Source organism: Mobula hypostoma, chromosome 3 (assembly GCF_963921235.1).
Source record: "Mobula hypostoma chromosome 3, sMobHyp1.1, whole genome shotgun sequence".
Lineage (NCBI taxonomy): Eukaryota > Metazoa > Chordata > Chondrichthyes > Myliobatiformes > Myliobatidae > Mobula > Mobula hypostoma.
This window is the reverse complement of record NC_086099.1, coordinates 31,479,767-31,498,484: the sequence shown is the minus strand read 5'-3', so window position 1 is coordinate 31,498,484 and position 18,718 is coordinate 31,479,767. Positions and strand designations below refer to the sequence as shown.

Here is an 18,718-nt window from a genome sequence, read left to right as displayed (position 1 = left end):
ATCCATGACTAACAAGGGCAGTACAATCACGAAGTCCCAATTACAAGAGTAGGACATGAGGGACTTGGCTTCTGATATCTCTTAAAACCTTTTCTCATATATAAGGCACAAGTCAGGATTTCAATACATAATGGGCACACCCCTCCCCACTATTGGTAAAATCAATAGGAGGCGCTGTCTCAAGAAGACATCAATCATCCAAGATCTTTGCCACCTAGGCAATGCCATATTTTCACAGCTATCATTGGGCAGGAGGTACAGAAGCCCTAAATCCCACACTACTGGGTTCAAGAACAGCTACTTCCCATCAGCCAGAGTTCTTGAACCAAACAGCAAAACCCTAATCATTCACTTTATCAACACTATGATTGCCTTGCACTAAAATACTTTTTTTTGTTCTCATTGTTTTCTTGCAAAAATAAATAATTTATGTTTAATTTACTTTTTGTTTCTTGTGAATGCTGCTTATATAAAGTTATGTGCCTATGGTGCTGTTGCAAGGAATTTCATTGCATCTCTGACTTTGATGTGAAACTTAAGACCATAAGACATAGGAGCAGAATTGGGCCATTTGGCCCATTGGGTCTGCTCCACAATACTTGCACAGATGAGCAGAGCTCTAACAATATTCAATGCTGAACTACACTCAGGACAAAGCAGCCCATTGGTATTCTGTTCATCATCCAAAACATTTACTCTCTCATTGCGCACTACTGCTACAATGTGCACTATTTGCATACTGCTCTGCAGTTATTCAGCCTGTCTACTCTGACAGTATTGCCAAAACCCACAGCTTCCAGTTTATCAAGGACAGCAGACACCCAAGAGAACCACCATCTGCACAGTTTGCTCCCTACTGCTCTACCATGGCAAATCCTTATCAGAAGGGCATACCATTTTATGTGACTCACCACTACCTATCCAAGGATAATTAGGAAAGGGCAATAAATGTTCACATGATTAATGACAGTCACATCCCATAATATGAATAGATTTATAGATTAAAAAGGGTCAGTCATATAAAGGTCAACTGCACTGAAGGAAATATGGAGCACATTTAAAACTATTATAAATCCAATAATTATTATTTGAGAAATCTATTTTACCAGCAGAATAACCACCCTTTTATAGCAGTAAATGTGGCAACACTGGAAGAACAAAATCATTTTATTAATCTTCAGCTATTTAAAACTAACTCCAGTGTCCCATTGTTTATTCGATGTACTGATACCACTCTTTTACTTTAATCAGATATTTGGCAAAAATCAGATTGGCTTTTGGATACGGATAACACCTCTCAATTTACCAAGTCCTACTTTCCTTAATTCATCAGCCCTACTGGGCACAAGCTGCTGATTGCTCTGTCCTGGGCCAGTCTTTCAAATTGTCCCCTGATATAGCCCATCTTCGAAAATTATTCTTCTCCTAGGGATGAGGTCTTTGGAGCTGCTGTTGGCATTTCTAGAAGCACTGGGCTTTTATGAGATGGGGTCTCTAGCACCATGCCCAACCCTTCTCTATTCGCAGCTGGGCTTGGGACAGTCCATGGTGTTAACAATATTTAGTTAATTATAAATAAAATTTTGTTTTTTTAAATTCTTGCTTGTGAAAAGACCCAGGTATGAAAATCAGTAACGTGCTATTTAATTGGTATGTCACTCGCTTCTAACTTCCAAGATTTACCTAATGTACAGTGTGGATGATTTACTTGACAAAAAAACATTACTTTTAAGGATCCTTTTCACAAAAAGAATATAAGTTGTAAAGGAGCAAGCACCCTTCTCTGTCAAATGCACTTTTAGTCGTTTCTTTTGCTTTGTTTTGACTATTCCCCCACCCTTCCTCATCCATCTTTTATTTCTCAAAATATTTATGCTCTTCCTTTCAAAAAGTTATCATAAAATTTACTTCCACCTCAGTGGTATTCTATTCCCACTTTTATTTATTTCCCTTTTAAGTGTTGTCCTTTATTAATTGACTGACTTATTACCTTAAACAAATCTTTTTATAATTGAGCATTTAAATCATTTAACATTGTTTTCTCATTTTCCCGCTAATACCTAAACATTTACTCAACCATCTTTTTGAATCTCTCATGTACACCCATCATTGCCTTAATATGCCTCTTAAAAAAAGACATCAATAACTGGTCAAATACTCCCAACTACCTATTACATGTTCCCAATGGTGTATGCCTCAAACAGCCTCTGACAACCAAGTCCAGCTCCTGCCTTCACATATGGTTTAGCTACTAAGCGCAGCATTTCTACTGACAGGAGAAGGGGCAAAGGGCGAGTTACTGGTGCCTTAAAGCAAGTTGCTTCGGGTGGATGGGGCTTGTCAGCTGTGGTTGACAGCTCATCTGGGAGAAGGAAAACTCTGATCTCAAACCTCTGCTGCCGTGCAGCTATACCCACTCATGAGGGAGGCTTCGGGAGTAAGCCCAGAGAGAATATTCCAGAGCTGGAGTCCCTAAAGCAGTCCTATGTTGAGTTCAACGCTGATTGGCAACTCCTGTGACACTGCTGGAGCCCAAAAATGTCAGCCTCTGATGTTCCTTCGGGTTCATCAGATGCATGGAGAGGGAGCTCGCTCTCCATATTGAGCTGCCCTGGCTTTCATATCTAGATAGCCAGGACAAAACATCCATGGTCGACCCAAACCAACTGAGGCCTCTGACTTGAGATGCCTCCTAACCAAAGGCTTGCACAGGTTTGTGAGTCAGTGTAATTGTATTTTCTGCCTTCAACATCCAGGATCTACCCGACCCCTTTTGTTGCTTGTCAGCCGGCTGTCCTAAACCTGATTACGGTGCGAGTTTGTGGTCTAAAGCTGCATGCCAAGTTCATCAGAATCCTCCATCAATAAAAGCACATCCACCAGCTGTGCATCAGACAACTGGAAACATATTAGAACACCAGTACAGGTAAAGTCGTGTGGAAAACAGGCTTCTCCTTGGATTTCAAATTGGGGTCAAAGAGCAAGTATGATCCTTGCCCACTAGAGGTGTGGTCTGGGTGGTGGCTCATAGGTACAGGGCAAATCAACTGATTTAAAATAACCATTGTTTTCTTCATCTGTATATGGCAGTAAATGGATATGTGCCAGGTGCACATTCAAGAACTGACAGCCCTTAAATTGTGGTACATTTCAGAGATTAAAAATAGCTGTCTCAACACAGTGGCAATGTATTTATTTGGCATCTTTCCCATTGGGAAGTTATCAATCCCCATCCTTGTCTTAACTGCTGTGATTTGTCAGGACATGCCTTGTGTTCTGGTCTACTGAACACCCATGAACTCTGCAACACAACAAAACACATTAAGTTATAAATACTCATAGCACGCTGGAAGAACTCAGCAGGTCGGGCAGCATCAGTGGAAACGATGAGTTGACGTTTCGGGCCAGAACCCTTCGTCAGGGCTGAAAAAAGGAGGGGCAAGGATTTGAAGAATGCTTGTAGGTTCAGTTGAAAAACCAGTAATTTGAAAGACAAAGGGGTGGGGGAGGGGAAGCAAGGACATCATAGGCAGGAAAACAATGGGTAGTGGAAGAAGGAGGCAGAACCATGAGGGAGGTGATAGGCAGCTGGGGGAGGGGGTAGAGTGAAATAGGGATAGAGGAAGGGAGGGGGAGGGAATTACCAGAAGCTGGAGAATTCTATGTTTATACCAAGGGGCTGGAGACTACCTGGACGGTATATGAGGTGTTGCTCCTCCAATCTTGAGTTTAGCCTCATTATGGCAGTAGAGGAGGCCATGTATGGACATATCTGAATGGGAATGGGAAGCAGAGTTGAAGTGGGTGGCTACTGGGAGATCCTGTCTGTTGTGGCGGACGGAATGGAGGTGCTCGACGAAGCGGTCCCCCAATCTGCGTCGGGTTTCACCGATGTAGAGGAGGCTGCACCGGGAGCACCGGATGCAATAATGACCCCAACAGACTCACAAGTGATGTGTTGCCTCACCTGGAAGGGCTGTTTGGGGCCTTGAATGGTGGCAAGAGAGGAGGTGTAGGGACAGGTGTAGCACTTACGCTTACAGGGATAAGTGCCGGGTGGGAGATCCGTGGGGATGGATGTGCGGATAACGGAGTCGCGGAGGGACCGATCCCTGCGGAAAGCGGAGAGGGAAAGATGTGCTTCGCGGTGGGGTCCTATTGAAGGTGGCAGAAGTTGCGGAGGATAATGTGCTGGATCTGGAGGCTGGTAGGGTGGTAGGTAAGGACAAGGGGAACTCTGTCTCTGTTGTGGTTGTGGGGGGGATGGGGTGAGGGCCGAAGTGCGGGAAATGGAGGAGATGCGGGTGAGGGCATAATTGATGACAGCAGAAGGGAAACCACGACCCTTAAAGAAAGAGGACATTTGAGGTGTCCTGGAATGGAATGCCTCATCCTTGGAGCGGAGACAGGAGGAACTGGGAATAGGGAATGGCATTTTTGCATGTGGCGGGGTGGGAAGAGGTATCATCGAGGTAGTTAGCGAGTCGGTGGGCTTGTGGATGATGTCAGTGGACAGTCTGTCTCCAGAGATGGAGATCGAGCCATCGAGAAAGGGGAAAGAAGTGTCAGAGATAGACCAAGTGAATTTGAGGGCTGGGTGGAAGTTTGAAGTAAAGAATATGAAATTGACGAGCTCAGCAAGGGTGCAGGAAGCAGCACCAATGTAGCCAAATAAAAGTTGGGGAGCAGTATCAGAATAGGTTTGGAGCACAGACTGTTCCACATAACCAATGAAGAGGCAGGCGTAGCTGGGTCCCACGTGAGTGCCCATAGCTACACCCTTCGTCTGAAGAAAGTGGGAAGAGCCGAAAGAGAAGTTATTAAGTGTGAGATCCAGTTCCGGCAACCGGAGGAGGGTAGTGGTGGTGGGGAACTGCTAAGGTCTATTATCCAGGAAGCAACGGAGGGCTTTGAGGCCTTCGAGGCCTTCTTGATGGGGAATGGAGGTGTATAAGGATTGGACATCCATAATAAAAATGAAGCGGTTGGGACCAGGGAACTGGAAGTTATTGAAGAGGTGGAGGGCATGGGATGTATCCCAGATGTAGGTGGGGAGGGACTGAACTATGGGTGACAAAATGGAGTCCAGGTAGGCAGATACAAGTTCGGTGGGACAGGAGCAGGCAGAAACTATGGGTCTACCGGGACAGTCAGGCTTGTGTATCTTTGGGAGGAGGTAAAACCGAGCGGTACGGGGTGTGGGAATAATGAGTTCAGCAGCTGAGGATGGAAGGTCTCCAGAGTTGATAAGGGCGGTGATGGTGCGGGAGACAATGGTTTGATGTTTTTTTGGTGTGGTCCTGTTCCAGGGGTAATTAAGAGGAGCTGTCAGAGAGCTGCTGTTTGGCCTCAGTGCGGTAGAAATCCGTCCAACACTTTGCAACACTTCATTTGTGAGTCTGCTGGGGTCATCTATTGCAGCCGGTGCTCCTGGTGTGGCCTCCTCTACATCGGTGAAACCCGACGCTGATTGGGGGACCGCTTCGTCGAGCACCTCCACTCCGTCCGCCAAAACAGACAGGATCTCCCGGTAGCCACCCACTTCAACTCTGCTTCCCATTCCCATTCAGATCCGTCCATACATGGCCTCCTCTACTGCCATAATGAGGCTAAACTCAGGTTGGAGGAGCAACACCTCATATACCAGCTAGGTAGTCTCCAGCCCCTTGGTATGAACATAGAATTCTTCAACTTCCAGTAATTCCCTGCCCCCCCGTCCCTTTCACCTCCCTCATGTTCCACCTCCTTCTTCTACTACCCATTGTTTTCCTGCCTATGACATCCTTGCTTCCCCTCCCCCACCCCTTTGTCTTTCAAATTACTGGTTTTTCAACTGAACCGACAAGCATTCTTCAAATCCTTCCTCCCCTACTTTCTTCAGTCATGACGAAGGGTTCCGGCCCGAAACATCGACTCATCATTTCCACTGATGCTGCCCCACCTGCTGAGTTCCTCCAGTGTGCTGTGAGTGTTGCTTTGATCCCAGCATCTGCAGATTATTTTGTGTTTAAGTTATAGATACTGCTTGACCTGCAGAGTTCCTCCAGCATTTTGTGTGTGTTACGTTGGATTTCAGGCATCTTTAACGTGGAAAAATGCAAATGGCTAATTTTTGTGATCTTAGCCACTGATTTTGGGATTATGCCCCTTTTCTATAGCTGCAACAGGTGGCATTCTAGTTGAAGGACCAATTTTTCTTAAAGGCATTGCTCCCTGAAATCCACGTTATGATTTACACCTTTAACACTAATAGTGGCTAAGACCACTTGCTAAGGACTCTTGTGCCCCACTAGAAAGTGGCTTTACTTGATGAATCTCTCCTGATCTTGCCTACTTATCATCAATTCCACGTGGATGACCATCACAGCATGCACGCTGAGGAGCAAAACTCTGAAGCCTTACAAGGCCCTGAAGCCTTGGAGGGTCGGACAGCCTGAGCCAGTAGACTGGTCCTGGACTTATTTCCTGGCATAATTTACATATTACTATTCAATTATGGTTTTATTACTATTTAATTATTTATACTGTAACGAAATTTCCCCCGGGATCAATAAAGTATGACTATGACTAAATTAACAATCTTTGCTTCCTTTTACTACACCATAAAACTTCAAAGGACTACACGATTAGAAAAATAAACACATCAATATCTTACAGCATACGGGCCTCTCTAAATATATCTGCATCTGATTCACATCCTCCTAGCACATTAACCTGTAAGTTAATGCATGCTATCTGCATTAAGATTTGGTTATGAGCCTTAATATTACTACCCATCCATTAACACATACTTTCATTATGCAAGAACATTGTATGAAATGACATCTTGCACAATTCAGAAAACAAATCAGCATCACTTGAGGTATAGAAGAAGCTGTCCCGGAGCACGTTAATCGTGGCTTTGATGTTGCGGTACCGTCCCCCGGATGGTAGCAGCTGGAACAGTTTGCGGTTGGGGTGATTTGAGATCTTTTCCTTCGGGCCCTTTTTACACACCTGTCTTTGTAAATGTCCTGAATAGTCGGGAGTTCACAACACAGATGCGCTGGGCTGTCCGCACCACTCTCTGCAGAGTCCTGCAATTGAGGGAAGTACAGTTCCCGTACCAGGCAGTGATGCAGCGAGTCAGGATGCTCTCAATCGTGCCCCTATATAAAGTTCTTAGAACTCGGGGAGCCATACCAAACTTCTTCAACCGTCTGAAGTGAAAGAGGCCTTTTTTAACCACACAGCCAGTATGTACAGATCACGTGAGATCCTTGGTGATGTTTTTGCCAAGGAACTTAAAGCTGTTCACCCTCTCAACCCCAGATCCAGTGATATCTACAGGGATTAGCCTATCTCCATTCCTCCTGTAGTCCACAACCAGCTCCTTTGTTTTTGCAACGGTGAGGGAGAGGTTGTTTTCTTGACACCACTATGTTGGGGTGATGACTTCCTCTCCATAGGCTGCCTCATTATTTGACATTAGCCCAAACAGTGTAGTGTCATCATCATATTTAATTAGCAGATTGGAGCTGTGGGTGGCGATACAGTCATGGATATACAGAGAGTAAAGGAGGGGGCTTAGTACACAGCCCTGAGGGGCATTTGTGTTGAGGGTTAGAGGGGCAGAGGTGAAGAAGCCCACTCTTACCACCTGCCAGCGATCTGACAGGAATTCCAGGAACCAGCTACAAGACAGACTGAAGTCTGACGTCTCTGAGCTTCTTGTCGAGCCGGGAGGGAATTATGGTAATGAATGCTGAACTGCAGTCCAAGAACAGCATTCTCACATAAACATCCCTCTTCTCCAGATGTGTAAGGACAGTCTGTAGAGCTGTGGCTATTGCATCATCTGTTGATCGGTTGTGTCGGTAGGCAAATTGTAGGGGTCCAGAGTGGGTGGCAGCATGTTGCAGATGTAGTCCTTACCAGCCTCTCAAAGCATTTGCATATTATTGAGGTGAGTGTGACAGGATGCCAGTCGTTCAGACATGTTACCTTGGTCTTCTTAGGTACAGGGACAATGGTGGATGTTTTGAAGCAGGAGGGCACTCTACACTGGGAGGGGGAGAGATTAAAAACGTCTGTAAACACACCTGCCAGTTGTGCTGCGCATATACTGAGTACTCATCCTGGGATGCTGTCTGGTCCCGCAGCCTTGCAACTGTCCACCCTTTGGAAACATCTGTGTACTTCGGCCTCAAGAGATGAACAAGCTGCTGGTCACATCATCTGCAGGTCTCCTCAGGGGCTCTGTATTGGTGACATTGTATCGAGCGTAAAAAAAAATTAGCTCATCTGGGAGAGAAGCATCGATGTTGGAAACTCCACTGCTTTTAGCCTTGAAGTCAGCAATGGAGTGCAGACCTCGCCATAAGCTGCATGTGTTGTTAGTGGAAAGTTGAGTCTGAATCTTGTCTCTGTATTGTTGTTTTGCTGCCTTGATGACCTTGCACAGATCATAGCTGAATTTCTTAAGCTCTTGCTGCTTACTGGCAATGTAAGCTCTGTCTTGCACGGTAAATTCTGCTCGCACGGAACTGCTGATCCAGGGTTTCTGATTCGGGAAGATCCTGACCAATCTCTGGGGGACAGCGTCCTCGATGTACTTCCGGATGAAACTCGTGACCCCTTCCGTGAACTTGGGAGACATCCTCATCATAGGAGACATTCCAGTCAATGTCAAAGTAGTCCTGCAGCAGGGAGGCTGATTGGTCGGACCAACAGTGGACAGTTTTAACTACGGCCGCCTCTTGTTTCAGCTTTTGCCTGTGCTTTGGCACCTGAAAAATGGAGGAGTGATCTGATTTTCCAAATGGAGGGTGGAGGAATGCTTTGCAAGTGTTGTGGAAGGGGGAGTAGCAGTGGCTGAGTATGCTATCTCCCCATGTGCTCACCTGGATGTGTTGGCAAAACTTCAGAGAGACTTTAGTCAGCCACGCTCCACAAATAGAAATTTGGACTCCAACCCAGAATGCTGAATGAAAGAGATTTTATTTTTTTCAACAATACTACCATATTAGATACAATATTACAATAACAATACTCACCACAGCTTTTAACATAAGTGTCCATTACTTCAGCACTGATACCAGAGGGCCCTTTCTCACTCGGGGCATATTTTCTGAAAAAGTTCTGCAAAATGTAGTGTTGAAAGCATTAGGAATAGGGATTTCATGGAGCTGTAGTTTGGATAACAACCCATTTTCTCGAGCAACACATGCAATTTCCTCCCCTTACAGATGGGATTTCAATTAGGCATACCTTAATTACTATATTATTGTGATATTTTACCACAAAATTTGCGAAAATTATGTACCGTTTGTAAAAGAAAATTAAATTGAAACCAGAAAAATGTTTCAACCCTTTTCTAGTGCTGCTTCCTCTACAGGAAAGAAACCTCAATGCAGCAACTCACTGTTATTGTAAATGTCCTTAAAGACAACTGATTAATTTGGAGATAATATTGTTATATTTTAGGACAAATATACTCTGTTATCCAGCTAAAAATAAATATTAATCAGACATTACACTTTATATTTATAAGTAAAAGTCAATGTCAGCCTTTATTTAAAAAATAGAAAACAAATTCTGTTAAAGAACATTAATTTTTAGTTTTGTAATTATTCAAGAAATATTCAAATGATGATATAGAAATAATTTTGTAAAAACAGTGATACACAGCTGCAAATGTGACAAAAATATTTGATATATCAATTTGAAAATTTGACACTAAAACTAGCAGTACAAAATAGCTTACGCTACTGCTTGGAAGATGGGTGGTGGTGGGAAGAAAGAGAAATTAAACAAATTCTTTTGACACAAGGGAACCCTTTACTTAAAATGGCATAAATCTTAAAGAAAAAAACAAAAAAATGAACATACAGAAAAAGATTAAAAAGAAAAAAAAATCATTTGGCTACTTGGGAATTGCTTGTAGTCATTATTTTTCCTACATCTAGTAATACAGATGAAAACAATATTAAAAATTATCCTTTGAAAATGCACATGCCTTATATTAAATAAATTGTTAAACAATTCTTTCCTTTTTACTTCAATTAGTATGAGATAAATATAACAGGTTTAAGCAGTCAGGGAGCACCATGAGATGACCTAGTTTACAGTAAATGGAGTGCAGCCAATGGAGGAGGTTTAGATAAAGAGTCAATGTGGCTTGACAGATGAAGTAGCTCTACTGGTGTAGATGGCAGAACCATTTCAGTTTTTTTTTGTATGTTATCTTCTATATTCTGAAATATTAGAATTTAAAGCAGCTGTTTAGGGATCTAAACTACTGTTAAAATAGTTGAAATATATCTGAAGTGTTGCTGCTTAAACAGAGTGAATACATCTTAGGTAAACAAGGAAACCAAGAAATGGAATTTAGCTATTTTTTAAAAAGACAAATAGAAAATATATTTCACCTGTATACTTCCTTCTGTAGCCAATACTTCAGCCACAGGCACTGACTGAATAAACTGCATGAAGCCTGAAAAAGAGTTTAAATATTACTGAACAAAAAATAGTGCAATTTCAATGTAAAACTTCTTTTACATAAGGGCATGTCACACTCAATGTAAGTATGCTTAAAAGTTGCCAAATATCACAGCTATTTTACAAGAAGCATGCCCAATTTTTCCTATGCTTGGTCTGAACAAACTTGATTAAACTACCTACTCACCATGTACATGAAGTGGAAGAGAGGCACAGAAACGATTTAAAATACATTAAATTCTGCTCACTGACTTTTTACTTGACAAGTGTACTAATGGGGTAAACACTGGTTTATTTGAATTTACAGCCAGTGAAATATGCTTCCAAACTGTTCATTCTGCCTAAAAAAGTAAAGAATCTAAAACCACCTTTTCAGTTTACCATATAGCCTATTATTGCTACATGCATCATTCTAATTTCATTGTGTGACTCTTAAATTAACATGATACTTTGTGATTGTGCGATTAATCTTAGAACGAAGAAACAAACCATTTGGCCCATCTAGTTAACACTGAACTATTATTCTGTCCAGTCCCATCAACCTGCACCCACACAACCTTCCATCCATGTACTTATCCAAATGTCTTTTAAATGTTGAAATTGAACCTACATTCACCACTTGCCCTGGCAGCTCGTTCCACGCTCTCCCACCCTCTAAGTGAAGAGGTTCCCCCTCACGTTTCCCTTAAACGTTTCCTTCACCCTTAACCCATGACTTCCGAGTTCTAGTCTCACCCAACCTCAGTTGAACAAGCCTACTTGCATTTACTCTATCTATCCCCCTCAAAATTTTGTATACGTCTATCAATTCTTCCCCAACTCTCCTATGCTCCAGGGAATAAAGTTCTAACCTATCCAGCTTTCCCCTATAACTCATGTCCTCAAATCCCAGCAATATACTTGTAAATTTTCTCTGCAATTTTTCAATCTTATTGATAACTTTCCTGTATGTAGGTGATCAGAACTGATACTCAAATTACGTCTCAGCAATGTCTTATGTAACTTGAACATAACATCCTAACTTCTGTACTCAATACTTTGATTTATGAAGGACAATGTGCCAAAAGCTCTCCTTATGACCCCATCTACTTGTGACACACTTCCAAGGAAATATGGATCTGTATTCCTAGATCTCTATCTGTTCTACCACACTCTTCAGTGCCATACCGTTTACTGTGCAAGTTCTACCCCAGTTTGTCCTGCCAAAGTACGAAACACTTTGTCACACTTGTCTGCATTAAATTCCAACTATTACTTTTAGCCCTTTTTTTCCAGTTGGTGCAGATCCCATTGCAAACTTTGATAGCCTTCCTACTGTCCACTAAACCTATAATCTTGGTGCCGTCTGCAACTTTGCTGATCCAGTTTACCACATTATCATCCAGATCGTTGATATAATGACACACAACAACAGACCCAGCACTGATACCTGCGGCACTCAGGCCTCCAGTCAGAGATGCCACCATCTGCAAGAACTCTATGGCTTCTACTGCAAAGTCAAAGTTGAATGCCAAGCGACTGAACCTTCTTGACCAACCTACCATGAGGGACGTTGTCAAAGGCCTTGCTAAAATCCATATAGACAACATCCATTGCATTTCCTTCATAAACTCTCTTGGTAACTTCCTCAAAGATCTCTACAAGATTGGTTAGATATGACTTACCATGCACAAAGACAAGTTGACTATTCCTAATTAGTCCCTGTCTATCCAAATACCTACACATGCTGTCCCTCAGAATACTTTCCAATATTCTCTAAATAAATAATATTTTTAAAAAAGTTACCTAGTACCGATGTCAAGCCCACCGACCTATAATTTCACAGCTAATTCTTAGAACCTTTCTTAAGTAACGGAGCAACATTAGCTACCCTCCAATTCTCCGGAATCTCACTGGTTGATAAGGATGTTTTAAATATCTCTTCTAAGGCCCCTGCAAATTCTGCACTAGGGCTGAGGGGATATCTTATCAGGCACCTGGGAATGTATCCAGTTCAATTTGCCACAGGACAACAAACGCCTCCTTCTCTATGATCTGTATATGGCCAATAACCTGCTACTGTGCCTCAGTTCTATAGACTTTGGTTCGCCTCCTCAGTACCTCCTTAACAATATGTACTCCATTTTGAGTACTGTTGGGGGTGGGGGTGAGATGGAGTGGGGAGGACCTACCTGGGGGAAGCAACAGCGGCTGTGCCTCTGGCAATGAGTCTGGCCCTGTGCCTCAGAAGGGCAGGAAACTGAAGAGGATGGCAGCGGTAATAGTGGACTCTATAGTTAGTGGGACAAAAAGGTAATTCTGTGGACGTGAAAAAGAAACACAGATGGTAGTTTGCATCCCAGGTACCAGGGTCCGTGATGCTTCTGAACATGCCCACAATATCCTGAAAAGGGAAGGTGAGCAGCCAGAAGTCGTGGTATATATTGATACCAATGATATAGGTAGAAAAAGGGAGGAGGTCCTGAAAACAGAATACAGGAAGGTAGGAAGGACGCTGAGAAGCAAGACCTGAAGGGTAGTAATCTTGGGATTGTTGCCTGTGCCACACGACAGTGAGGATAGGAATAGAATGAGGTAGCAGATAAATGCATGGCTGAAGAATTGGAGCAGGGGGCAGGGATTTAGATTTCTGGATCATTGGGACCACTTCTAGGGCAGGTGTGACCTGTACAAAAGGAACGGGATGCACTTGAATCCGAGGGGGACCAATATCCTTGAGGGCAGGTTTGCTATAGTTGTTGGGAGTGGTTTAAAATAATATGGCAGGGCAATGGGAACTAGTATGATAGAGCTGAGGATGAGTCTGCAGGTTTACAAGTAGATGATGTACAATGGTTTGTAATATGTAATATGAATGTAAGAAAGGACAAGCCAATAATTGGGTACAAACGCAGACAGAGCAAAGAGTTAAGTTGCACCACAGAGGCAAAATTCATAAGGGTGAAAAATGCAGGTGCTGTACTTAAATGCAGGTAGCATTTGGAATAAGGTGGATGAACTAGAGGCACAGTTAGAGGTTGGCTGGTATGATGTTGTGAGCATCACTGAATCATGGCTGAAAGAAGGCCACAGTTGGGAGTTTAATATCAAAGGACATACTTTGTATCAAAAGTACAGGCAGGAAGGCATAGGCAGTGGTGTGGCTCCACCTCCACTGGTAAGAGATGGAATTACATCTTTAGAAAGAGGTGATAGAGGGTTAGAGAATGTCAGATCTTTGTGGATTGAGTTAAGAAACTGCAAGGGTAAAAAAAATATTATGGGAATCATATATAGGCCTCCAAGTAGTATCCAAGATTTGGGGGGGGGGCGCGGTTGTGATTGCAAAGAGAACTGGAAAGGGCATGTAATAAGGGTAATGTCACAATTATAATGAGGGACTTCAATAGGCAGGCGGACTGGGAATACCAACTTGATGTTGGATCGTAAGAGAGGGAATTTGCTGAATGTCTATGAGATGTCTTTTTAGAGCAGCTTGTGCTTGAGTCTACACAGGGAAAGGCATCTTAGGTTGGGTGTTGTGTAATAACCCTGATTTTATTGGTCAGCTTAACGTAAAGGAATCCTTAGGAGATAGTGTTCATACTATGATTGAATTCATAATGCAAATTGAGAGGGAGAAGCACAAGTCACAGATATCCGTATCACAATGGAATAAAGGGAATTACAGAGGCACGAGAGCCGAGCTTGCCCAGGTGGATTGGAGGTGGATTGGAGGGGGATACTGGCAGGGATGACAGAAGAACAGAGGTGGCTGAAGTTTCTGGGAATAGTTCATAAGACACGGGATACATAAGTCCCACAAAAGAAGTAGTTCTCAAACGGCAGGGCTAGGCAACTGTGGCTGACAAGGGAAGTTAAGGACTGCATATAGGCCAAGGTAAGGACATGTAAGGTGGCAGAAGTGAGTGGGAAGTTGGATGATTAGGAAGCTTTTAAAATCCAATAAATGGTAAATAGAAAAGCTATAGGAAGGGAAGAGATGAAATATGAGGGCGAACTAGCTGATTATACAAAGCAGGATACTAGAAGTTTTTTGTTATATAAAGAATAAAAGGGAGGTGAGGGTTGATACTGAACCACTGGAAAATGATACTGGTGAGGTTGTAATGGGAGACACAGAAGCGGCACATGAGCTTAATAAATACTTTGCTCCAGTCTTTACTGTGGAAGACACTAGCTGTATGCCAGAGGTCTGTGAGTGTCAGGGAGCAGGAGTGAGTGCCATTGCTATTACAAAGGAAAAACTGCTAGGCAAACTGAAAAGCCTTTAGGTGGATTAGTCATCTCGACCAGATGGACTACGTCCCAGAGTCCTGGAAGAGGTTGGTGAAGAGATAACAGATGCATTGGTCATGATCTTTTAAGAATCACTTGATTCTGGCATTGTCTTGGAAGACTGGCAAATGTCATTCCACTCTTCAAGAAGGGAGGAAGACAAAAAGGAGGAGATTATAGGCCAATTAGCCTAACCTCATTGGTTGGGAAAGTTTTGGAGTCCATTATTAAGGATGAGGTTTTGGAGTACTTGAGGATTAGTGATAAAATAAATCAAAGTCAGCATGGTTTCTGTAAAGGAAAATCTTGTCTAACAAATCTGTTAAAATTCTTCAAAGTAGTAACAAGCAGGGTGGACAAAAGAAAGGCAGTGGATGTCATTTACTTAGATTTTTAGAAGACATATGATAACATGCCTCACGTGAGGCTGCTGATCAAGATAAAATCCAATGGTGTTACAGGATAAATACTGGAATGGATAGAGGAATGGGCGACAGGCAGGAGGCAGTGAGTGGAAATAAAGGGGGCCTGTTCTGGTTGGCTGCCAGTGACTTGTGGTGTTCCTCAGGAGTCAATTTTGGGACCACTTCTTTTCACATTGTTTGTCAATGATGTAGATAGTGGAATTGACTGCTTTGAGGTAAAGTCTGCAGATGATACGAAGATAGGTGGAGGGGTAGGTAGTACTGAGGAAGCAATGTGATTGCAGGACTTAGACAAATTGGAAGAATGGGCAAAAAACTGGCAGATAGAATAGTGTTGGGAAATATATGATAATGTGTTTTGGAAAAAGGAACGATATTGTCTAAATGGGGAGAAAATTCAAACATCAGAGGTGTACAGGGATTTACAAATCCTCATGCAAGATTCCCAGAAGGTTAATTCCCAGGTTGAGTCTGTGGTAAAGAAGGTAAATGCAATGCTTATTTCAAGGGGAGTAGAATATAAAAGCAAGGAGATAATGCTGAAGCTTAATAAGACACTAGTCAGTGCACACTTGAAAGTATTGTCAACGGTATTGGGTCTCTTATCTCAGAAGGGATGTATTGTCATTGGACCGAGTCCAGATGTGGTTCATGAGGATTATTCCAGGGATGAAGAGGTTAACATACGAGGAGCATTTGTCAGCTTTGGGACTATACTCACTGCAATTTAGAAGAATGCATGGGGATCTTATTGAAACCTACCGAATGTTGAAAAGATTGGATAAGGTGGATGTGGAGAGGATGTTTCCTCTGGGAGGTATCCAGAACTAGAGGGCACTGCCTCAATATATTGAGAGGTGACTTTTTAGAACAGAAGTCAGGAGAATTTTTTTTTTAGCGAAAGAGTGGTGAGTCTGTGGAATACTCTGCCACAGACTGCAGTGGAGGCCAAGTACATGGGTATGTTCAAAGTGGAAGTTGATAGATTCCTGATTGGTCACAGCATCAAGGGGTATGGTGAGAAGGCAGGATTGAATGGGATCCAGGATCAGCCATGATGAAATAGCAGAGCAAACTCAATGGGCTGAATGGCCTAATTCTGCTATTTCTTCTGGTCTTATGGAGTAAATACAGGCGCTAAAAAACCATTGACAATCTCCCCCATCTCTTTCAGCTCCATGCACAGATGAGCACACTAATCTTTAAAAGGAACAATTTCATTGCTTTCTATTCTTTTGCTCTAATATGTCTGTAGATGCTGTCCAAGTTGCATGCCATCTTGGACAATGTCTCCCATCCACTACATAATGTACTGGTTGGGCACGGGAGTACATTCAGCCAGAGACTCATTCCACCGAGATGCAACACAGAGCATCACAGGAGGTCATTCCTGCCTGTGGCCATCAAACTTTACAACTCCTCCCCTGGAGGGTCAGACACCCTGAGCCAATAGGCTGATCCTGGACTTATTTCCTGGCATAATTTACATATTACCATTTAACTATTTATGGTGCAACTGTAACGAAAACCAATCTCCCCCAGGATCAATAGAGTATGACCATGACTTTGACTAAGAAGACCTTGTGATTCTTCCTCATCTTGTCTGCTAGAACAACATCATGCTAACTTTCAGCCTTCAGGATTTCCCTCTTAAGTGTTCTCTTCTATTTCTTATACTCAAGTACCTCATTGGTTCCTTGCTGCTTATACTTGCTGTGCACCTTTCTTTTTCTTAACCAAGGTCTCAATATTGTTTGAAAACCACGGCTCTCTAAGCCCATTAACCTTGCCTTTTATTCTGACAGGAACATACGAACTGTACTCTCAAAATGTCACCTTCCAAGTGCACCTTTGCCAGAAGACAGCCTGTCCCAATCCACACTTGCCAGATCCTTTCTGATACTATCAAAATTTGCCTTTCTCCAATTTAGGAACTCAATGCAAGAACCACACCTATCTTTCTCCATGATTATGTTGAAACTAATGGAATTTTGATCACTCGATCCAGAGTGTTCTACACATACTTCTTTCATCTGCCCTGTCTCGTTCTCTAATAGGAGATCCAGTATCGCACTCTCTATAGTTGCGACCTCTATATATTGATTGAGGAAACTTTCCTGAATGCAAATGTTGATGACAATTTGAAAAATGAGGGTATGCCATTCAACTTTATAACATTCCTCATTAACACTGATCATCTACCGAGCCAGGAGCTGGAGTCCAGGTTGGAGCGCTCTGCAATAGAAGACCAGTGATACCCATGGACAGGCCAAGTCTGTGGGCCCTGCAGACAAGGGTCAGTGAGCCTCTTGGGTTGGTGAGTCCGGAGATTGGAGTTCCGTGTAGGCCAGATTCACAACTCTTCCATCCCAGGATCAGAGGGTTGTGCGAGCCCAGAGATCAAGGTCGAAACTTCAAAGTCTGTGATCACTGAGTCCTGGAGTCAAAACCCAAGGTTGAAGCTGAAGGTCAAAGGCCAAAGCCAGACAATCTGGAAGCTGAGGCCTAATGGTTGAATCCCCTCGGTCAATGTGTCCAGAAGTCAGGGGCCCAGTGTCTGTGAGTCTGGGCCAGGGACAACCCACATCAAAGGCTGGGTATCGATACAAGTCATTTACCTTCATCGCTGCCAACTCGCTAGCACACAGCAAGTGTGCAACAGAATATTTTCCATTGTCCTGCATGAATGTAGTGCCTCAAAATTCAACACTACACATAATACAACTGACACCGTTATCTATGGCTCTAATCATCCAGCACATGTGGCCACCACATCCACTTCAATCACTCAAACTACTCCAACAGCATGTCTCAGACTTGCAACTACTACCACATAGGAAAATCAAGACAGCAAGCCCATGACAACTCCTGTATCTATATGCTCCCAACCAAGACACACTATTCTGACTTGGAAATATAGTTATTCCTTCATGGCTGATCGATTAATTCTGTATTTCAGTATCCATCAGCACTGTCGGGGTATTTTCAACCACAGTGGCACAGTGGTGTCCCAAGTACAATTTGTGCTTCATTGCTCCAGTGAACTGGACTCAATCTGGTACTCCAATGCTGATTGTGTGCACCCATGTCTTCTTCCAGGTCCTCTGGTTTACTTTCCACATGCCAAAGATATGAAGGTGGTAGGTGAATTGGCCACTAATGTAGTTGGGAATCCTGAGGAGAATGTATCTGGTTGATAAGAACATGTGGAGGACAGGCTAAAGGGGAGGACAGCAAGGAAATGGGATTTATCTAAGCATGTATACATTCAATGAGACAAATAGCCTCTTTCTATACAGAAATACAAAGAAAGAAGGCCTATAGAGTTCAACACCATGTCTGACGAACATTTTCTCAGTTTGAGAAGGAAAGTCAATGTTGCCCTTGCCGTGACTCCCATATCCCATAAATTAATGAAAATGTAGTTTACCAAATACAGGACAAATTCCTTTTGACATTGGACCAGATTTGGAAATAAAATGTTAAAAACACATTTCTGTTTAAAGTACTAATTTCATTTTATCAAAATATGATCT

At 42.9% G+C, this 18,718-nt stretch overlaps 1 protein-coding gene across 1 annotated transcript in view; it reads right to left on the bottom strand.

Moving 5' to 3' along the window:
- Window positions 1-18,718, bottom strand: part of pik3c3 (phosphatidylinositol 3-kinase, catalytic subunit type 3) — a 147,722-nt gene that overhangs the window by 28,475 nt on the left and 100,529 nt on the right. Inside the window, exons 19-20 of the mRNA XM_063042847.1 lie at window positions 10,410-10,474; window positions 9,036-9,120 (exon numbers count right to left, since the gene is read on the bottom strand). Of these exons, the coding sequence (XP_062898917.1) occupies window positions 9,036-9,120; window positions 10,410-10,474 (150 nt within the window). The remainder of the gene's footprint in view (window positions 1-9,035; window positions 9,121-10,409; window positions 10,475-18,718) is intronic.